Source organism: Branchiostoma lanceolatum, chromosome 2, assembly GCF_035083965.1.
Source record: "Branchiostoma lanceolatum isolate klBraLanc5 chromosome 2, klBraLanc5.hap2, whole genome shotgun sequence".
NCBI lineage: Eukaryota > Metazoa > Chordata > Leptocardii > Amphioxiformes > Branchiostomatidae > Branchiostoma > Branchiostoma lanceolatum.
This window is the reverse complement of record NC_089723.1, coordinates 33,961,034-33,980,231: the sequence shown is the minus strand read 5'-3', so window position 1 is coordinate 33,980,231 and position 19,198 is coordinate 33,961,034. Positions and strand designations below refer to the sequence as shown.

The following is a 19,198-nucleotide window of genomic DNA, read 5'->3' as shown; positions in this document are numbered from 1 at the left end:
CAAAAGTCAAATGTTTCCGAACTCTCGCCCGTTCAACCAACTCTCGCGAATCGCGAGACTTCCCGAGACCAATTACGGAAAAGCGCCAGTTGTTGCTGTTGGCTAATCTTTTGACATTTCAACGCGCAAATAGAACGGAAAAACAGGTTTGTACGGTTCAGTTTCTACTTAAGCTTTCATCTTTGAGTGACTTGTTTTCTTTCTGCGGTGCATTTTTGGGTGTTTGAGATTGTTTTTGTGGGGAAATCTGGCTTTTTGTTGAGATTGGCCAGCGGCCGCCATTTTGCTGTGTGCTCCGATTGGCTGTGTGCGAGCTGGCTGTGTGATTGGTGAAATGTCCTCGCCCGGCCCAGCTCAGGTGTGCATTGGTCACTCTCAGGTGAGACAAGGCGGCTGCGTCCTCAAATAACAGGCGTCGGGCCGGAGATGGGTCGCGCAACGACGTACGGTGAAAGAATTTCCGAGGAAAATGACATTTATTTGTGTCATAAATTGCAAACATTTTTATAATGGCGTCACGTCCCGCTTGAATAAGTCGGAAGTAGTTCATTTGCTCACCCATACATCTGTATGCTGTTTTCCCGTATACAATGTACTTGCACATTATACTCAGATGACTGAGAGAAGTTGCATAAAGACCAGATGAATACGGTCAGGTTAAAATCTACGAATGCTCACACTCAAACTTTCAAAGGTACGGTATACCTGATGTGCTACGTAGCCGCTCAACGGTGAATTCCCAATGCCAACAAAAGATATGTCATCCGACAAAATGCCAGAATAATCAAGGAGGTTTAAAATAAACATAGCCTGGAGTCCAGGCTAAAATCAACCTCCTTGGAACTATTGAAAACTGCATAGGATCTCGGTGCTCTCATACTAGTAATCATATCAAATAATTTTTTCTTGTTTTGACATCCTTCCTTTTGCAATTTTTGCAAACACTTTTTTAAACTGTAATCTGGTAATAAGTACACATTTAGAAATGCGATAGTGTTTTCCAGCGAAGGTGATAAGATATCCAGAACATGTAACTTTTAAATTGTGGACAAATCAGTCAATGTGCTATTTTCTCCAGAATTTGTTATGATTTTCTACTCTTAGCATGAAAGAGCAGTTGCCTGATGTCTTACCTTTATTTGTAGCATATCAAAATGTTAGAATGACAATGTTGTTACTAAAATGATATTTTATGCAGGGGGGGGGAAGTTTTTTTCTCTGTTGATATGAACATTTGTATTTAACCAGCATAGATTAGATATACATTACCAAGATGGTAAGAAAAATCCTTCCAAGACTCAACATTACACTATACACCCCACAGATGGCGGAAATGGCGGACCAGAACTTCGTGGCCGCGGGCGGAGCGACCCAGGCCTCAGGCCAGCAGAGCGAGGCCCAGCAGCTGCTGCAGACCTTCTGGCCCAGGCAGTTACAGGGCATCCGCGTCATGAACCCCGTAGGTCTTATGCTAATCAAATCTCCAAGCAGATGTTGCGGGAAGTTTAAAATTGTTACATTATCCTAGCTGTTCCTTTCTGTGTCAAACTGCCTCCTCAAGCAGATGTTGAGTGTTGTACGAATAATTGCTGTAAGATCAGTTTTAATGGCCTGATTGAATCGCACTTCAAGGGCCCAACAGCGCCCGCCTCCATAAAAGCCCCGGACAGCGGGAGTTTGTGTTATACAAACTTCATTTTTAAGTGCTATATGAATAATTGCTGTAACATTGTTTTTATGTGCTCTGTAAATAATTGCTGTAAGACTGTGCCATGATAAGGAAGCAGGTTGACACAGGTAAGGGCAGCTTGGAAAATGTAACGATTTAGCATCCCAAAATATCTTGTTAGAGATAAGTTTTTATACCACACCGTAAACTGGAGATCTTTTCAGTCGTTTCCTGTTGTCATGTGCGACACATTGATCTTGATCCCCAAAGGATGAAAATCAGGAGGTTGTTAGATCATGATTTATTAGCTGTGCTCAGAGTATCTGAGAAGGTACATGTACCAGATCATTTTTCTTTCTGTTATTACAGGCAGACTTCAAGGTCCAAGAACTACCCTTGGCTAGGATCAAGAAAATCATGAAACTGGATGAGGATGTCAAGGTAAGAAGTGAAATCTTTTAGCTAAAATATTCCATAATGTGGGATCCTTAAATACCGTAGCCCAGGTGCCGTAGACATTCACACTGTACAGGCATGGCATGTGCTGAAGCTGTTGCCGGAAAATGCAGAAAAACTAAATCTGTGTTTGAAGTAATGTTCATGTATGCTATCTCAGGCTTTGGTGATTCAACACAGGGTCTACTGCTTGCAGGTCACAATCATTTTTAAGCCCTACGTTCTGTCAATCTTGAAACTTTCATGATAACCACAGCAAAAGTACATGCATTTTCAGTAAAGAGTTGCTGTAACTGTTGTAAGACCGTGCTCTGATTGGCTTTGTTTTCTATACCAGATGATCAGTGCAGAGGCCCCACTGCTGTTTGCGAAAGCTTGTGAGATCTTCATCAGTGAGCTGACGCTCCGTGCCTGGGTACACACCGAGGACAACAAGAGAAGAACACTGCAGGTAAGGGCTCCAAGAGTTTTTCATTCAGTTGAATTATTATTGTGAAAATTATGGGACAGAATGAAATTTTATTGTCCATTTTGAGACCAAAGTTGAAAAGACAGAAAACTAAGTAATCAGAGTTTGTACCCAGGTTGCTGGCTTTTCTAAGTTAACAATTATGTCTTAAAATTAATTTGAACAATGATGATATTTGCTAGATGTATTTGTTGGTGTTAAATACAATTAAATTGTACCTGCACTGCAAGCATTTTGACAGGGTGTCCTAGAAATTCTTTTAATGTAATTTTAATAGTGACTTTCAAAGACAGCATACAAGTTCAATTATGTTTGATGCTGGCATATCAGAGAACCTAAGTGACTGTAAAAATCAAGATAGTTTATTACATTCCTTGATGCTGTCAAGTGTTATCTTTAACTTTTGTGATTTGTTGCAGAGAAATGACATTGCCATGGCGATTACCAAGTTCGACCAGTTTGACTTTCTCATCGACATTGTGCCAAGGGACGAGCTGAAGCCACCAAAGAGACAGGTGAACTTTTCTGGAACTTTCTTTAGTGAGGGCAAGAGCTGTTGTCAGAATAACAACTAATATTGTAGTTACATTGTTGCAGTACTTAATGAAAACTCTGGCATCTGTTTTGAAACAATTCTTTCATACAATAGTAATACCACAGCAATAGATATTTGCTGTGTTGATAAAACCGTGAAAACAGAACCTCTGCCAACTTTTCGAAACGCTGCATTTTAGGAGGAAGTAGGAGAAGCAATTCACCCTAGGAGGGGAAAAGTGGTTTCCATGGTGTTTTAAGTTCACAGTTTAAACAAGTTTGACGCACAGAAGTAATACAATGCAGCGTTCGAAATACCCGTCTGCAATCTGCAAATTGCATAAAGATTTTCAAGATTGCAGAAGAAAAATTAAACAATCTGCAATTTTGCAGAAGAAAAAAAATCAGACTCAGGATTCAATGGCTCTCAATTCAGGAGATTATATAGACTTACTAGTACTAAGCAAACTAGCGGCGCTGTAAATAAACTGAAGCCTACAGCGCCGCGCGAGATGGCGGCATTTCGGTGCGTTCCGACTGCCTGGTGCTACTTGAGGTCAGTTTTTTCGGGGAGTTTCGACACTTTCCGTGATAACTTCGGGGATGAATCATGTGAGAAAATGTCAAATTCGTGCATTTCCGTCAACCCTCGCTAATCTCCGCGGTCAGGATCTCGGGGTCGGCAAAAGTCAGGAAAACAATTCCCGGATGTTTCTCTAGCGTAAACAAGTATGTCGCAAGCTGCGATTTCTTCAGAGCTCGAACTCGGGGCATGGGGGCGATGACAGAAGGAACGAAACGGTGGCCACTTCATTAGCCCGTGGTCCTTGAAGCCCAGATGGCAGCGATGAAGTTGCGAACTACTCGGATAGATATTGAGCACCGCCTTGTGTGGAGAAGGCGGAACATTTTCTCCTGTGCCGACACAATGGGGGGGGGGGCACCCACGTGAAAAACTAACATCGCCGGGCCGTCTCTGAAGTCTCCCCGAATGTCCGAAGTCGGAGTCCGATGTTTGAAACCGATAGTAATGTTTCAGATTTATACAAAAACTACACAGAGGCCAAGGTTTGCGTAAAGGCGTTTTATTTTGAATTTTACATTTTTTTGTCGTTTTTTGTCATGTTTTCTGTGGGCCGTGGCTGTGTCACAGGTCGTGCGATCTTATTTATTATTTATCATAATACGCATCAGAACACGTATTTAATACATATTTAATACACAGATGTAATACCCTTGTCCTCCTGATCAGACAGGCTGTTGAATTTGTTGTTAATTTTGATACACATACTGAAATGATCAAACGAATATTTGATTTGATTGATATTGAATATACTTTTGCTGTTGCAATTTTCTCTATTAATTTAATATTTTTCACACACATGCATGTTATTGTTCTTAAAATCTTTGTAGTGATAATCAAAGATAGAGTGAGAGAATAAAGAATTACAGCAATGTTGCAAAGCTATAGATATAATGTAAGTAAGTAGGCATTATTAAGTTGAGAAGGTTGTAGTATGGAGGCATGTGTATTTGCAGAAAATATTTTCAAATTGCAGAAAATTTTTTTGACATTCTGCAATATTGCAGAACACTGAAAAAAAGTATTTCCACCACTGCAATGTAGCACAGTAATAGAACTTCTGCCAACTTCCAAAACCCTGCATTTTAGGAGGAAGTATGACAAGCAGTACGGACTTGAGTCTAGGAGGGAAAAGGCCGTTTTTGCTGTGTTTTAAGTTCACAGTTGAAACAAGCCTGTCGTACAGATACACATAGATATTTGCTGCATTGTTAAAACTTCGAAAATGCAACCTCTGCCTGCATTTCAGGAGGAGGTACGACAGGCCGTCATGGCCCCAGACCAGGTGCAGTACTACTTCCAGCTGGCGCAGCAGCACGTGCAGATGCAGCAGCCGCAGCAGCAGCCCCAGCAGCAGGCCGTGGGACAGATCCAGCCCCAGCCGCAGACCGCGCAGCCCGTCCAGAGCCAGATCATTTCCCAGCCGCAGCAGGTGGGGAGCACTTTTCCTCAAAACACTCCTTCCCCCCTGCAACCTCCCGCAGCGCAGCCGCAGATCATCTCACCGCAGCCGCAACAGGTGTGCCCCTCTTGCCCACACTATACTACTAACAGACTTCTATCTGCTAACAGTTCATTCAATCATTTGCCTATATCCTCTTGACATTGTACAGCTGAAGAAATTTAATTTCTGTGTCATTTGCAAGTTCACCAGGACCAGCTTTGTACTAACTCCATGTCTTATGACACGTCTGAGTATGTTCATGAAAGAACAAAGGTGTCAGAATACTGTAAATACAGAAATGTTTGCGGTTTTTGCGGAAAGCTCATTACCTGGAACTGAAAACTACCGCAGTTTTTTTGCCCTCCTACCTCTTTGTCTATTGATACAAAGGCGAACTTAAAACCACCGCGAACTTAAATGCATTTACAGTATCTGCTTTTGTGATACTCCTGCTAGTCATCTGTGTGCTGTGTGTGTGTTTGCTGGCCATGGTTAACATCTATAGAACATAGTCTAGTGTTGACTTGTTCTATAGCACAAAGGACACACTCTAGCAATTCTAGTGGGCAGAGCAGCAGTTGCTGTTAGACTTAGAGAGCAGGTTTATTTTTTTTGTTACCTGTGTTTTGTAATTCTTGCAGAGGGCCATTGGAGTGCAGGGACATGGCGGGCTACAGCCAAGTCCACTAACACAACGTTCCAACCAAGTTAGTGCTACACACAAATACGTCAGGGAATAGTAGTATTGGCAACTTCTGCTAGATTTTAGAGCTCTCTCTTGTAAAACTAGTGATTCTCGCCATTGTTTGAGTTTTGTATCAATCACATTTCAATTGGCTTAACACAGATTTGCTGGCAAGTTAGCATACCTGGCTTTTCAGCTGTTGTGGGCAGTGTATGTGCAGTCTTATGTGCTATCTCATATAAACTTTCTTTGCACTGTTTTCCCTGAATGCTCTACATCGAGAAGTTCTGTATTCTTCACTCCCAATGGATGATCATGTTGTTTCTGTTATTGCCAAGCCCACAATGATACCACTTACAACTTAGCATTGCCAAGTAACTACAGTTTTAATGTTCAGACAGCCACATTGTCAGATGTACACAGAAATGATGATCTAAACATCAAGGCTCACACACAAGTACAGTCAAAACTGCCCAAGAAGACCACTTGAAGGGACCACTAAAATGGCCTACATCTATGTGGGCAAGTGGTCACTATAGACAAGATTCTTAATGCTTGATGGGGAAAATTATCTAAGGGAACATGAAAAAGGGTCACATTGGCCAGGTGGTCCTTATGTAGAGGTGGTCACTTGTACAGGTTTGACTGTGTGTCTTTTTGTGGTCATGTATCAGCTTTTCCAGCCAGAGGGTGATGAGCAGAGAGGACATGAGCTGTAGCACTGAACATTCTTGTTGAAAGTTACCTCAGAATTACTGAATCATTCCATTATTATCATTAAATCATTCCATTATCCTTGCTGCCTAACACCCTAACCAATACAATTTTGGTGTCAAAAGACTACCTAAGTGGGGAGAATGTTCAATGGTTTTACCAAGTTTTACTAATCATTGCATAGTGACTTTTAAATGTTTTTGGGTGGATCAGAAAAGACTATAGTTGGGGTTGTGTGAAATGAAAAGACAAAAATTGCACCAGTGGTAAGAACCCTGGTATGTTGTGAGAAGGAATTATAAGGGATACTGTGAACACAGAAATAATTTCCACCTGGCTTCCCTACAAGCCTTTCTGGTCCATCCTTTTGAAATAGTTTTCTCTTTCAGTGTGACATAACATCCTGTTTGAAAGCATGGTTTGCACACTGAAGCACATTCTCTGTATTCAACCCATTGTTCCCCGTGTTGGCATCGCTAGATGTCCCCGTTCAAGTTTCAAGGTTCTGTATTTATCAATCTGTATACGGGTAGCATATAGCCAGAAACATGCCTTGCCCTTTTTGCGGACTTTGAAAGGAAAATTGTAAGCGGTTGTGTCTATCAAAGTGATGATTCCTCTGCTCCTCTACAAATCCTGGAGATGGCAATGCCCTCTGTTTCCCCAGATTGTGGTCCAGCAGAGTCCCATCCAGCAGCAGGTGCAGACCCAGGTGCAGACGCAGGTGCAGTCACAGGTGCAGACGCAACCAGCCGCAGTCTCCGTCAACACTGTAAGTGTTTTATTCAAGACTTACGTTTCAGTGACCAACTGTCACCCTCCCCAGGGCAATTCTGACTGCTATGCACTACAAGTAAAAAAATTGAAGTATGTGTCGCTGCTAACAGATGTGGTCCTAAATGTATTATGTATATTTTGATACAAAATATATGTATATTTTGATACAAAATATGTATATATAGATTAAGATAGGTAGTACCTGCAGTGTTTACCATGCAATCCCAAACGTGAGGTAATTACACATATATCAAGCAGCTTAGCATATCAAGACGTCATCCTGATAGAGCCGACACCTGTTCCCTAGGCCCCAGTGATGTCATCGAGTGCGGATGTCTCCCAGACGACGTCGGTACCGCAGGTGATCCAAGTGCAGACGGGGCCGGGGCAGCAGCAGGGCATCCAGACCATCATGGTCCAGCAGACAGACCCAAACACTGGACAGATCCAACACATTCCGGTAAGGAATGACTACTGCCCTCTGCTTGGGCAAGTCAATTGTTGTAGGGTTTACAGAAAAGGTTGGGCTGTCTATCTTGGCTGTCTATCTGGGCTGGCTATCACTTACACTTCCTCATTCACCCCATACTTCGTTGTAACAGACAGACCTGAACACTGGACAGATCCAACACATGCCGGTAAGGAACGACTACTGCCCTCTGCTTGGGCAAGTCAATTGTTGTAGGGTTTGCAGAAAAGGTTGGGCTGGCTACCTTGGCTGTCTATCTGGGGCTGGCTATCACTTACACTTCCTTATTCACCCCATACTTCGTTGTAACAGACAGACCTGAACACTGGACAGATCCAACACATTCCGGTAAGGAACGACTACTGCCCTCCACTTGGGCAAGTCAATTGTTGTAGGGTTTACAGAAAAGGTTGGGCTGTCTACCTTGGCTGTCTATCTTGGCTGGCTATCACTTACACTTCCTCATTCACCCCATACTTCGTTGTAACAGACAGACCCGAACACTGGACAGATCCAACACATTCCGGTAAGGAACGACTACTGCCCTCTGCTTGGGCAGGTCAGATGTTGTAGGGTTTGCAGAAAAGGCTGGGCTGCCTATTTGGGCTGGCTATCACTTACACTTCCTCATTCATTCTCCATACTTGTGACAGACAGACCCAAACACTGGACAGATCCAACACATACCCGTAAGGAAGGACTGCTGCCCTTCCCTTGGGCAGGTCAAATGTACCTCTTGTAATCGTAGGGTTTGCGGAAAAAGCGGGGCTGTCTACCTTGGCTGGCTATCACTGATACTTCCTCATTCATACCCCATACGTTTGAAAACATGCTAATGAAATTGTCTGCTTAGTACCTACTTTAAGTCTCATAAAAAGCAGCAGGCACAGGGTTATAGACTAAGTTTTGTACACTCTAGTAAATATTAGGGAAAAATGAACGGCTGAATGAATGGTGACAATTTAAATAATTTGAACAAGACTGTTAGGAAGAAACTTCATTGACCCATCTATTCCTACATAGTTTATAGGAAAAATCGGAAGGAATTTTTTCTCTATGCTTATTCTCTCCTCAATTCATTTGAAGCCATCGTATTGATAGCTATATGTTCACCCATAGGTCCAGGTGCAAGATGGCCAGCTACAATATATCAGGCTAGCCCAGCCTCAACAACAACAACAGCAACAACAACCACAGCAACAACAGCAGCAACAGCAGCAGCCACAGCAAGGACAGCTTGTACAGCAGATAGCTGTACCAGCTGGACAACAGCAGCAACAGCAGCAGCAACAACAACAACAACAGCAACAGTTCACTCAGTTTACTGCAGATGGCCAGGTGGGTAGCAGTAGTAGTACTAGTAGTACATGTAGTATCCATTGTTTGATTATACTGCTGCTGGGGTCCCTGACACGGATGTGCAGCATTCGGCTAGTCTTCACACCGCGCTTCCAATCGGCTCTGTTCAGGGAGTTCATACTAGTCACGCTTGTCTCAGTTTTTCATTGAATTAATTGTGATCACTTTGTACTTGATTTATGAAGGAGACTTTCTTTGAGTGAAGATCAAAAATGTCTAATGTGGTTAACCTCCAAGCAGACGTAAGGATTTGGCTCATTCTCAGTGTTCTTCACCTACAGTCAAACCTGTATTAGCGGTCACCTTTGCATAGCGGCCACCTGCCCATAGTGGTCACTTTTTGTCGGTCCCTTTGATTTTTCCCATTGACATAAGCATTAAGAATTAGGCTATAACGGCCACCTGTCTAACGCGGTCGCGGCCAGACGATTTTCAGTCCCGCGAGTACAGTAACACTGTCGGTAACGGTCACGGCGCGCCGGTAGAAGCCGCATCGCCACCGCGCGCCGGGTTCAAAATCTTCATTTTTTCACGCAGTTATCAAATTTATGTGGACTCAACTGGATAGGATGATAATAAAGAAAACCAGAATGTTTTATCTTTGTAAGAAAATCCATGGTTTGACGCGAAGTCAGTGTAATTTTCTTCACATGGCTTGCGTTTGTACATCGTAGCAAAATTGACCATTTCTGTGCATTTCGACCGGACAAATATTACGGCAGCTTTTGGAAAATACAACTCGCACATGTAGCTGATGCGGTAAGTTCGGGAAATGTTTGAATGCCGGCCCAATATCCGTTTTCCCAGGTCCCAAAGTCAAAACGTGTTTCGTGTGATTTTCAAAATTACGCTGATAGTCAGCAGCACAAAGGTCAACGGAAGACACCACTGTTTCGGAGGTATAATGCGCTAAATTTATTTTGCTGCAAAGTATCACTGAGGATAATTACTTTACCAAAAGCTTCAAAAGAAAAATGAATAACATTAATATGATGTAAAATTTGGGCTATTGCAATTTTCTGAAAAGAAAAAAGCCATCAAAAGAACGACCTTCTTCTGAGTACCCTATTAGCATAATGGTAGAAGCTGATAATGACAAGCGGGAAGTGAAACAACAACAGACTAAGGAAAACTATCGCCACGATTTTATGTTTCAAAACGCTGGAAAACGAACAGTAAGTGGCAACTGAGCAACATGTATTTTGTTCTCAACTAACTAGGTGGCATTTTGCTGCGAAGGACTTTGTTTCATATGATTAAAACTCGTTGGTGACGCGTGTGCCTGCAGCGAAGCAGTCGCGAAGGATCAAGAGTAGAGATAATGGCGATGCTGGTCTGTACAGACATGAAGCCCGAGCAAGCCATGGATTTTGGAGTTGGCAGATACAATAATTCTTTTTTCAAGCCCATAATAGAAGTAAAAGAACAACAATCGACTTTCTAAAATGTGACTTACCTATGCAATGTTTACATGTGTACTGTACGGTGAATAAATGTACTAGTATCTCAGTGGGTACTGAAAATAAGTGTCACTCGTGGTCAATTAATCGACATTTTCTCCATAGCGGCCACCTGTCCTTACCGGCCAGTTTTGGCCAGTCCCTTGAGTGACCGCTATAGACAGGTTTGACTGTATTTTGGCACTACAGTGTATTAGTACTCTTCTAGTATTGTTAAGATTCTAATGACCACATCCTGCTCTCCCCACCCCCAGCAATATCTCCTACAGCAAGTGAACATCCCCACCAGTGGGGCGCCCACCCCTCAGCAGATCTTTGTGGCACAGTCCAGCCCCTCGGGGGGAACAGCAGGGACCCAGCAGACAGCACTGATACAGCAGGATGGACAGCAGCAGGACCAGCAACAGCAGACTTGATGAACAAGCCTGTACCAGCACTAACTGTGTTTTGTATTTGAGACATCATATGCCACAATATATTTACAGAAGTTAAGCATAGATTAAGCGTCTGTGACCTTCTTTGGGAAGCATTATGGCAGAGGAGAGGTTTGGTAGAAAGAAAGAGAAATCACAATGTCCTCTGGCCCCCAAAATACAGCAAATAGCACTGTTTTAGCAATGGCCACAGCAACAGGAATGATAAACTGGGTAAGGACAAGAATTAAGAGTTATTGTATACCTATTAGTAAGTGTTACTAAGGAAAGTACAAAAAAGGAATATCTTTATACGAACATACCAATGTCTTTGTAGAACAGCATCCTTTTGCGATAACCTACAGGCCTGACTTGAACATTAGTGAACAGAATATCAGATCACTGTAGAATAGTGTATTCTTGCTGTCTGCGACTATATTTTCAGCATATGGTTTTGAATGGGTATATTCAAGTAATAAACATCTCAGGAAAAGCCAGTCAGAAAATCTGTTCTTTCCACTTATATAAACCCTTTCCAAACCTTTTAAATGGAACTACTGTATAGCATTTATCCACTGAAGTCACAAGGATTGCAAACATTTTTGTTGGCAGGAACTTTAAGTGCTTACTGTGACCGTCTCTGATTCAGTACTTATGATGACTATGATGGGTGACTGGCCACATGTTGTATTTTAGGCCACCTTTCCATTATACAGCGATTGCTGAGTGACCAAAATTGAATTTGTGTGCCCCTTGATTTTAAAACTATGATTCAAAAGACAACAAAATGTACAAAATATAAGATTTCTTTGTCTATGAAATTCGCAGTCTGTTGAAAGGGTGTGTTAAAGTGTATTTCTTCTATCACTTGTACTACTGGTTAAACTCACCAGGTAAAGAGGTGCATCTTTTCCTAAACCACCTCATTTCCAACATCTTATGTGGCTGTTTACAGTTGCCTTTGAATATTCTCCAACATAAACAAAGAGCAGGTAGCCTTATACATGTACACTGTATATGGAATTTGTGTTAGGACATTTTTGTTTTACTACATGGATGTTATTTGAAATTACTCCTCCCCATTCCTGCAGTAGGATTTCTGTAACTTCAAGCAGTAAGAGATTTAAGTATCTCAGTCAAAGACAGTGTAAAAATTTGAAATGGTCAGTTGAATCTAATACAACTTGTTGAATACACTGTGTCCTTGTGTTTCCTTTGTTATCTCCATGAAAAATGGAGATATAGTTTTGGGTGTGTCTGTGTGTTTGTTTGTGTTTCCGCACTACTGTAGTCAGCATAACTCAAAAACCTCTTGATGGATTACAATGATATTTGGTATGTGGGCAGGTGTTGTGAAGCCAAAGTTCAAGGTCGATTTTGGGCCCCCTGGTATGTGACCTTGGTACTGCAGCAGAACTTCAATTTTTGTATCTTATGACCTGGACGTGCTGTGGTCTTGATTTTTGGGCGGTAGATAGCTTGTGGTGTAATAAAGAAGTGGTGTAGGTTTGGGCCCCCTAGCAGCTTCGTCTAGAACTGCAGGGGCGTTTTTGTGAAAATCTTCTAAGGAGAATAACTGAACAAAGGAACGACGGATTTCCTTGATACTTAGTATGCAGGTAGCTTAGATAGAGATGTACACAATGAAGTGCAAATTATGCTAATTTGGACTTAATTTGCATAGCTAATGAGGAAAATCTATATTTGCAGTGTTTTCCATTATCAGACTCAAATACATGTAACGTATGTAGTTTATGGAAAGTGGATCATCAACAGATACCAATTATGCAAATAAATTCCTAATTCGCATAATTAATTCAAAACACCATTTCTCATCTAATTGGAAAATTATAGGACTGTCAATATGGTTCTTAGTATGAAGGTAGCTTAGACAGAGATATACGTAATGAAGTGCAAATTATGCTTATTGGGACTTAATTTGCATAGCTAATGAGGAAAATCTATATTTGCAGTGTTTTCCATTATCAGACTCAAATACATGTAACATATGTAGTTTATGGAAAGTGGAGCATCAACAGATACCAATTATGCAAATAGATTCCTAATTTGCATAATTAATGCAAAAACACCATAATTCATCTAATTGGAAAATTATAGGACTGTTAATATTGCAACATGTGTAAGTTAGATAAATGTGTTTATGACCAAGCATATATTATGCAAATGTGTAAGTCATTTGCATGAATGGAATTGTTCATGGAGATATGAGGTCGTGGAACTCTTGTTAAGCTTTGAGTCAAATTGAGTGTATATGAAGCATATACGATGCATTGTTGACTGTGTGTATGCATGTGTGTGTGTGTGTGTGTGTATACATCATGCATATAGAAACATGAAGTATTGCAACACTGCCTAAAATTCTTGAGGTTTCTAGTTCAAAGGAACCAGAAGTAAAAGTGTATATATGCATGCATGCATGCGTGTGTATGCATCATGCATATAAAAACATACAAAACATGAAGTATTGCATCATGGTCTAAAATTCTAGAGGTTTCTAGTTCAAAGGAACCAGAAGTAAATTTTCCTTTCTGCTGTGAAACATCTAGATTTGACCACAAGGGATGTGTGGTACAAAAAACAACTAACATTACTAAGTGAAATGAAATGTGACCCACATCCCTGAAGGGACCTCGGGTATAATCTCGGGCTGATAGTGCAACAGCACGGCGACCTCACCATGGTTCGCGTTTTTGGCCAAGCACACCGGGTCGCCCCTACTCTTCTCGATAAGTGTGTTGGGTTCTTTCACTTGCAGAGGTTTGAGCCCGAAGCTCCCTCGTACACGGGGCAGCCGGCTTTACGTCACCATCTGAAATGACGATGTCCGACCCCTAGGATCGAACTCGGGCCCCAGGATCCACAGAATTTGATCCAGAGACAATATTACTAAGTGTTTTTCAAGAAATAGGATTTATTGTGATGTCACAACCCCCTCCCTACAACATTCTACTGAAATGAAGCATTGGTGTATAATATCATTATGTCAGTTTGACAGTTTCCCTGTACTGCACAAATCTCCTGAATTCAGTTCTGCAGCACAGTGCTACCATGCACATGTAAGGCTATATTCACCCAACGATTTCTCCATGTTTCTGTACTTCACTAAGAAACACCAAAAGTTGGACTATGACATTTTCACACACTCCTCGAAAATGCAAAATATACATGTACTACCCAAAGTGATGGGTCATTTGGCAGAATCCAGTCATTGGAGAAGCAGTTCTGTAGTGAAATACCCTACGGTGAGAAACAATGCATACATAGCCAAGCTTTGATGTAACAGAATGTTAAAATTGGTCAGTTATTTCTTTTGCATAGAAATACTAAATGTTAAATGTTTCAGACAATTTTTAACTTGAAGTTCATAAGCACCATTAGCAGGACAATTATGCTGCCTTACAGCACTTACAGTGCTGATTATGGTAACAGTACTAATTATAGGCACACTTAAAAAACAACTGAAATAGAGCTTATGCTTTTTCAGGTCTCAATACACTAATGATTTTGTCTGAAAGCAACAAACTCTAACTGTTTTAGTATGAAATGAAGCAGCAGCTGCCCTAATCTACTGATCAAACTTTTATGGATCGAATTTCATGAAACACTACTCAACCCTGCCAGTCCTTTCCACTACAACAGTGGTGCAGCACTATCATTCTTCTCTTTTAGATACATACCTACATGTATATTACCAGCAATGTCTCCCAATTTTTGTCATAGATTACAAAGCTAAAATAATTAGTAATAGATTATAATCTGAGAAGTGGATGATAAAGCATCTAAAGCAAGAAAAGGGATTTGTATAATCATAAGACAGTATATTGTTGCTACCGGTACTCTACTGTGTGGTCTCCATTTGAAAAATCAGTGCAGTAGGTAATTTCCATACATGGCCTTCATAAGGCAATCTAGGGTTATTTCCGGTAATTGAAATTCAGTTTCTAACATTTTTGGTCCACAGGATTGTCCTGATTAGAATATAGTACTTGACTTCAAATAGATCTTTTCTATTCACTTCCCTCAGGGATGTCCTTGGAGTCTGTCTTAGTTGTCACCTCATCTTTCCCTTGTTCAGTGGTCCCTGTGTCAGTTTTCTCAACATCAGTGTTCTCAAAGTCTGTCTGTCTGTGTGTGACTTCTGGGGATCCTTTTTCATTTCCGGCCTCTTGTTCCATCATTTCTTCCTCACCTTTGATGACTGGTATGGCACTTTGGTGTTGCTCCCCCTCCTCTTTCTCACGAACAGAACGGTCTGTGTCTTCTGCGTCTCCAGCAGCCTCCATGACTACATCATTCTCATCATTCTCTACTTGCCCATCTCCATCCTCCCTGATGGAGTCACCTACATCTGTTTCTGTTTTCATGTCCTCTTCCGTCTTTGATGAGTCCTCAAAACACTTGGAAACTTCTTCAGCTTCTTTTGCGACTCTGTCTTTCTCCGCATCCTTTGCTGCTTCATCTTCATCCACACCCTTTGCTGCTTCATCTTTCTTGGCAGCCTTCGCAGGCCTTCCTTTCCCAACGTCCTTTGCAGCTGTCTCTTTCCCAGCATTCTTTGCAGCTTGACCTTTCCCAGCCCCCCTTGTGCTGACACTTTTCCCAGCTTCCTTTGCAGGTTCAACATCCCACAGCTGGTCGGCCAGTAAGAGCAGACCTATCCTGTCCTCCTTCCTGACAATGGTGTGCAGCCAATAGTCTAAGCAGCTCTCAATGGTGTTAGACAGGGTTTTCTCCACCTGATCAATAAAAAAAAAAGAAGTATGAATGAATTTGCATGTTTTTGCTCAAAGGATCTACGGTAGGCTCAACCTTAACAGAACTGTACAACCTTCTGGGAAGTAGATACTTTTTTTGCAAAAGATTCTAATAAATGTTCATCTAATGCCTAAACGGTAACTTAACACAATGGTCATCTTCTGATAGTTATCGATTATGACTTACCAGAGCTTCCTGTAGCACAAAGTGGATGAAGGGAGCCTTCAGATGCTCGTAGCCAAACTCTCCAAGGCACTTCAGGATTCGTGTGATGCGAAGGTAGTTGTGATATGACCTGGTGGGAGACGTAGATACATGTACTTTAGTCATATTTCTTTCATACAAAAAGAATTGCTCACTATAAAAAGGGACATTTTTCTTAAATTCTGCAGCATCCCAGGCATCTGTATGTATGGCAATAAAGCTCACAACTTCTGGACTAAATTCTTTTGTGCAACATAGCACAATGTAAGATGTTTTGAAATAGCTGCTCTTTCTAATCTGCAGGTAATACTCTTCCTTGACCATGAAGCAGCAATCACGACAATTTTAACTTCAAGTTTAATCCCAATCAATTTGATGATTTTCACCAACCAGCATTCAAAATTAGTCCAGAATCAATGTTATAAAAAAGCTAACACCAAAGAGGCAAGAGATTAACAATTTTCTGAACCCCTTTCCCAAAACATATTCTAAATGAAATGCAGAAAGGGACTGACTTATTAAGGTGGCTGAGCCGTTCTTCCCAGTTGTCTGAGCGTACAATCTCTCCAGTTGTTTTGTCCTTCAGTTTCATGCCATAGAAGTCTAGCATCAGCTCGTAAGACTTGAGGATCCTGGCATGGGCCTCCTCGTTCTCCATGATGAGCTGGGTCAAACATTTACAAACACATGTTGGGTCAAGTCAACATTCAATGGTCAGGCCTAGGATTTTCCGGTTACCCAACTTTCCCTAGCAAAAACTTACTGATCCCAGCCGTTAATTTTGGCCAATATCAAATGCAGTACAGCTTTTAAATTTGGATAATCCACACATTTCTTTCCTCTGAGTTGAACACAAGTAAGAGAGATTGAGGCATATACTAGCTATAGTATTGTTGTGCCTACAGATTCAAACAGCATTTACCTTAATTTCATGTTCTTGTAACTCCATGGCCTGCCAGTTCATACCCTCTTCTCTGATGGGAAACAACCTGAAAGATGCAGAATATCTCTTTAGATTGGCCAAGTACCAACTGATATAAAAAAACTCCAAATTTGGAAGAACCAAACATTTATATTTGTGAACATGGACTCGTTTATTGGATAACTACAAAATACATGTATATGTGTAGTATTTACCACTGGATGTACCCATGATGCATCTCTAGACGGGTGTAGTCCCCCCACCAGTCCTTGTGAATGTTGTCAATGAAGTCACCTATCAGAAGGAGGAAGAGGGGTCAGAAAGTTCAAATGGGGGTGAGGGGTGTATCAAACATGTTATTAATCAGACAGATGCTGTCCAGGACATCAAAGAGTTTTGTAATTTTGCCGGGGTTGAACCCAGGCATGCTGCTACTACTGAAATAGCAAGGAAACTTGCTGTCCTATGTGCCACTAGGCACCATGAGGATATGAACAGACAAATCGCCAAATACTGGTATGCTAATAGCAGCTTCCATCTGCATTTTTGACATCAAAGTAATCTAATCCTAACATTCTGTCTGTGCAACTGTACTTGTATGTAGGGTGAGTGAGTTGATCAATGTAGTAACCAATTCTATGTATAACTGATCCATGAAGTATGTTATCTACCATCTGGTTTTGACTTAATGTTGTTTGTGTAGAAGTTGTAGTTTTCATTGACGATTGGGTTGGATCTCTTCCCCTGGAGCGAAAAAAAAAAAAGAATTCAGTTAAAATTGCAATCCAATAAATGACATTGGTATGCTGGCCAACAAGACTAGAAAATCCATCTACATGGCGGTCACAATAGACAGGATCCTTATAGACAGGATCCTAATGCTTAGACAGGATTGATGCTTGTGTCAATGAAAACATTTCAGGGACCACAAGAAAAATGGTCACATTGTCCATGTGGTCACTTGCACAGGTTGGACAGTATACATATGTATTTGTTGTTAACGTGACTGACCTTCATATCATTTCATCATAACACAAATTCACAATGCAATCCAATAAGATTATAGACAATATGCATGGATGTCTTACAGGGTAGCCTTTACGATAATCCCTCGTGTCCTTGGAACTCCAAGATGATCTCAGTCTAACCGGTCTCGACCGCCCTCCCTGTGGAACCACCTGGTCAAAGAAGATGGAGCTGTTAAAGAGCGATGATTGGCATAATTAACTTATCATTTCCAGATTGTTATTCTAGAGTCTAGTGTGTGCATGGTCAATTGTATTGTAATTTTCTAGCACAATTTTGAATTCCCACCATTGACAGCCTTTTGCAGTTTTCCCTATCAATTTGAAAAGGATAAATCATGATAATCATAATTTGTCATGGACATACTGTACATCTAACGTTAAATGTTTTCCATCAGAATTTGCAAATTGGAAAGATAACGTTACCATATTTATGATAATATTTTCTTAAAGGGTAAGATTTATGATTTCTTCAATATGATGGACAGCTACAAAACACAGTACATCTATTTGAATTGAAAGCAGCATTTCAAGTCAAAGATTTTGAAAATAAAATGGTTCCACCACTATTTCCTGGTCATTTCAAAAGAAAAGGGTTTAGACTATATTTTAACCTCCTTGATTATGCTACCAAGAAAGCCACGTTGCAACATATTGAAATACATCACAATGACTTAACAACTTGTTATGGTAAATCACTTCTGCTTTCACATATATTGCAATCAGTAAATTCGAAACTTTTAGCTACCTCAATTTTCAAGATCTTTGTGGACATCATTTGTTTAACACAATGAGATTATCATGATTAAAGTATCTCTTACATTCCACTTAAATCAAAATGCTTAAATATTAAAGTACAGTATCTCGTACCAGGAATAAATAGGTTATATTTGAGACAAGATGAGTTATAAGGAGTGATAACTCACTAGTTCCCAGCCGAAGTCTCGGATCGCCCGTGCCAGGCCCTCCCTCCCTGCCCGTGCTGGCGGCAGGCGGCCGTTCGCTCTCAGCCGCTTCACCCTCGGGTCCTCCTCCCAACACTCGTCGTCCGACTCCTCCGTGACCTCCGGTCCGTAGTACCTGCTCCAGGATTGTCCCATTCTGGTGGCCGAGTGTTCATCTGGATGTTGCATTTCCTCTTAAAAAGAGAGAAACGTCAGCAGCTGAGGCTGAGAACAGGAAGCAAACGCGGAAGTAAACTTCAGCTTTGGAAAGTCCCGTTTTAGAAATATGTAGCAC

General features: G+C 41.2%; 2 protein-coding genes across 4 annotated transcripts; one reads left to right on the top strand and one right to left on the bottom strand.

The window, feature by feature from the left end:
* Positions 1-18: 18 nt before the first annotated feature.
* Positions 19-12,226, top strand: LOC136428771 (nuclear transcription factor Y subunit gamma-like). 3 transcript variants are annotated; one of them, XM_066418515.1, is made up of 11 exons: positions 19-146; positions 1,325-1,459; positions 2,039-2,110; positions 2,463-2,576; positions 3,014-3,109; positions 4,961-5,230; positions 5,797-5,862; positions 7,222-7,326; positions 7,639-7,791; positions 8,920-9,138; positions 10,874-12,226. In XM_066418515.1, the coding sequence occupies exons 2-11, from the start codon at positions 1,325-1,327 to the stop codon at positions 11,033-11,035; spliced, it is 1,392 nt and encodes a 463-aa protein (XP_066274612.1). In that variant the 5' UTR covers positions 19-146; the 3' UTR covers positions 11,036-12,226. The 3 variants fall into 3 exon arrangements, with proteins under 3 accessions (XP_066274612.1, XP_066274614.1, XP_066274613.1); XM_066418517.1 differs by lacking the exon at positions 5,797-5,862 and having other exon boundaries at positions 4,961-5,143; XM_066418516.1 differs by lacking the exon at positions 5,797-5,862.
* Positions 12,227-13,940: 1,714 nt separating this feature from the next.
* LOC136428770 (opioid growth factor receptor-like protein 1) lies at positions 13,941-19,198 on the bottom strand. The gene is made up of 8 exons (XM_066418514.1): positions 18,886-19,198; positions 18,023-18,112; positions 17,606-17,678; positions 17,150-17,228; positions 16,935-17,001; positions 16,528-16,676; positions 15,995-16,103; positions 13,941-15,789 (listed from the first exon to the last, which is right to left on the bottom strand). The coding sequence occupies exons 1-8, from the start codon at positions 19,090-19,092 to the stop codon at positions 15,061-15,063; spliced, it is 1,503 nt and encodes a 500-aa protein (XP_066274611.1). The 5' UTR covers positions 19,093-19,198; the 3' UTR covers positions 13,941-15,060.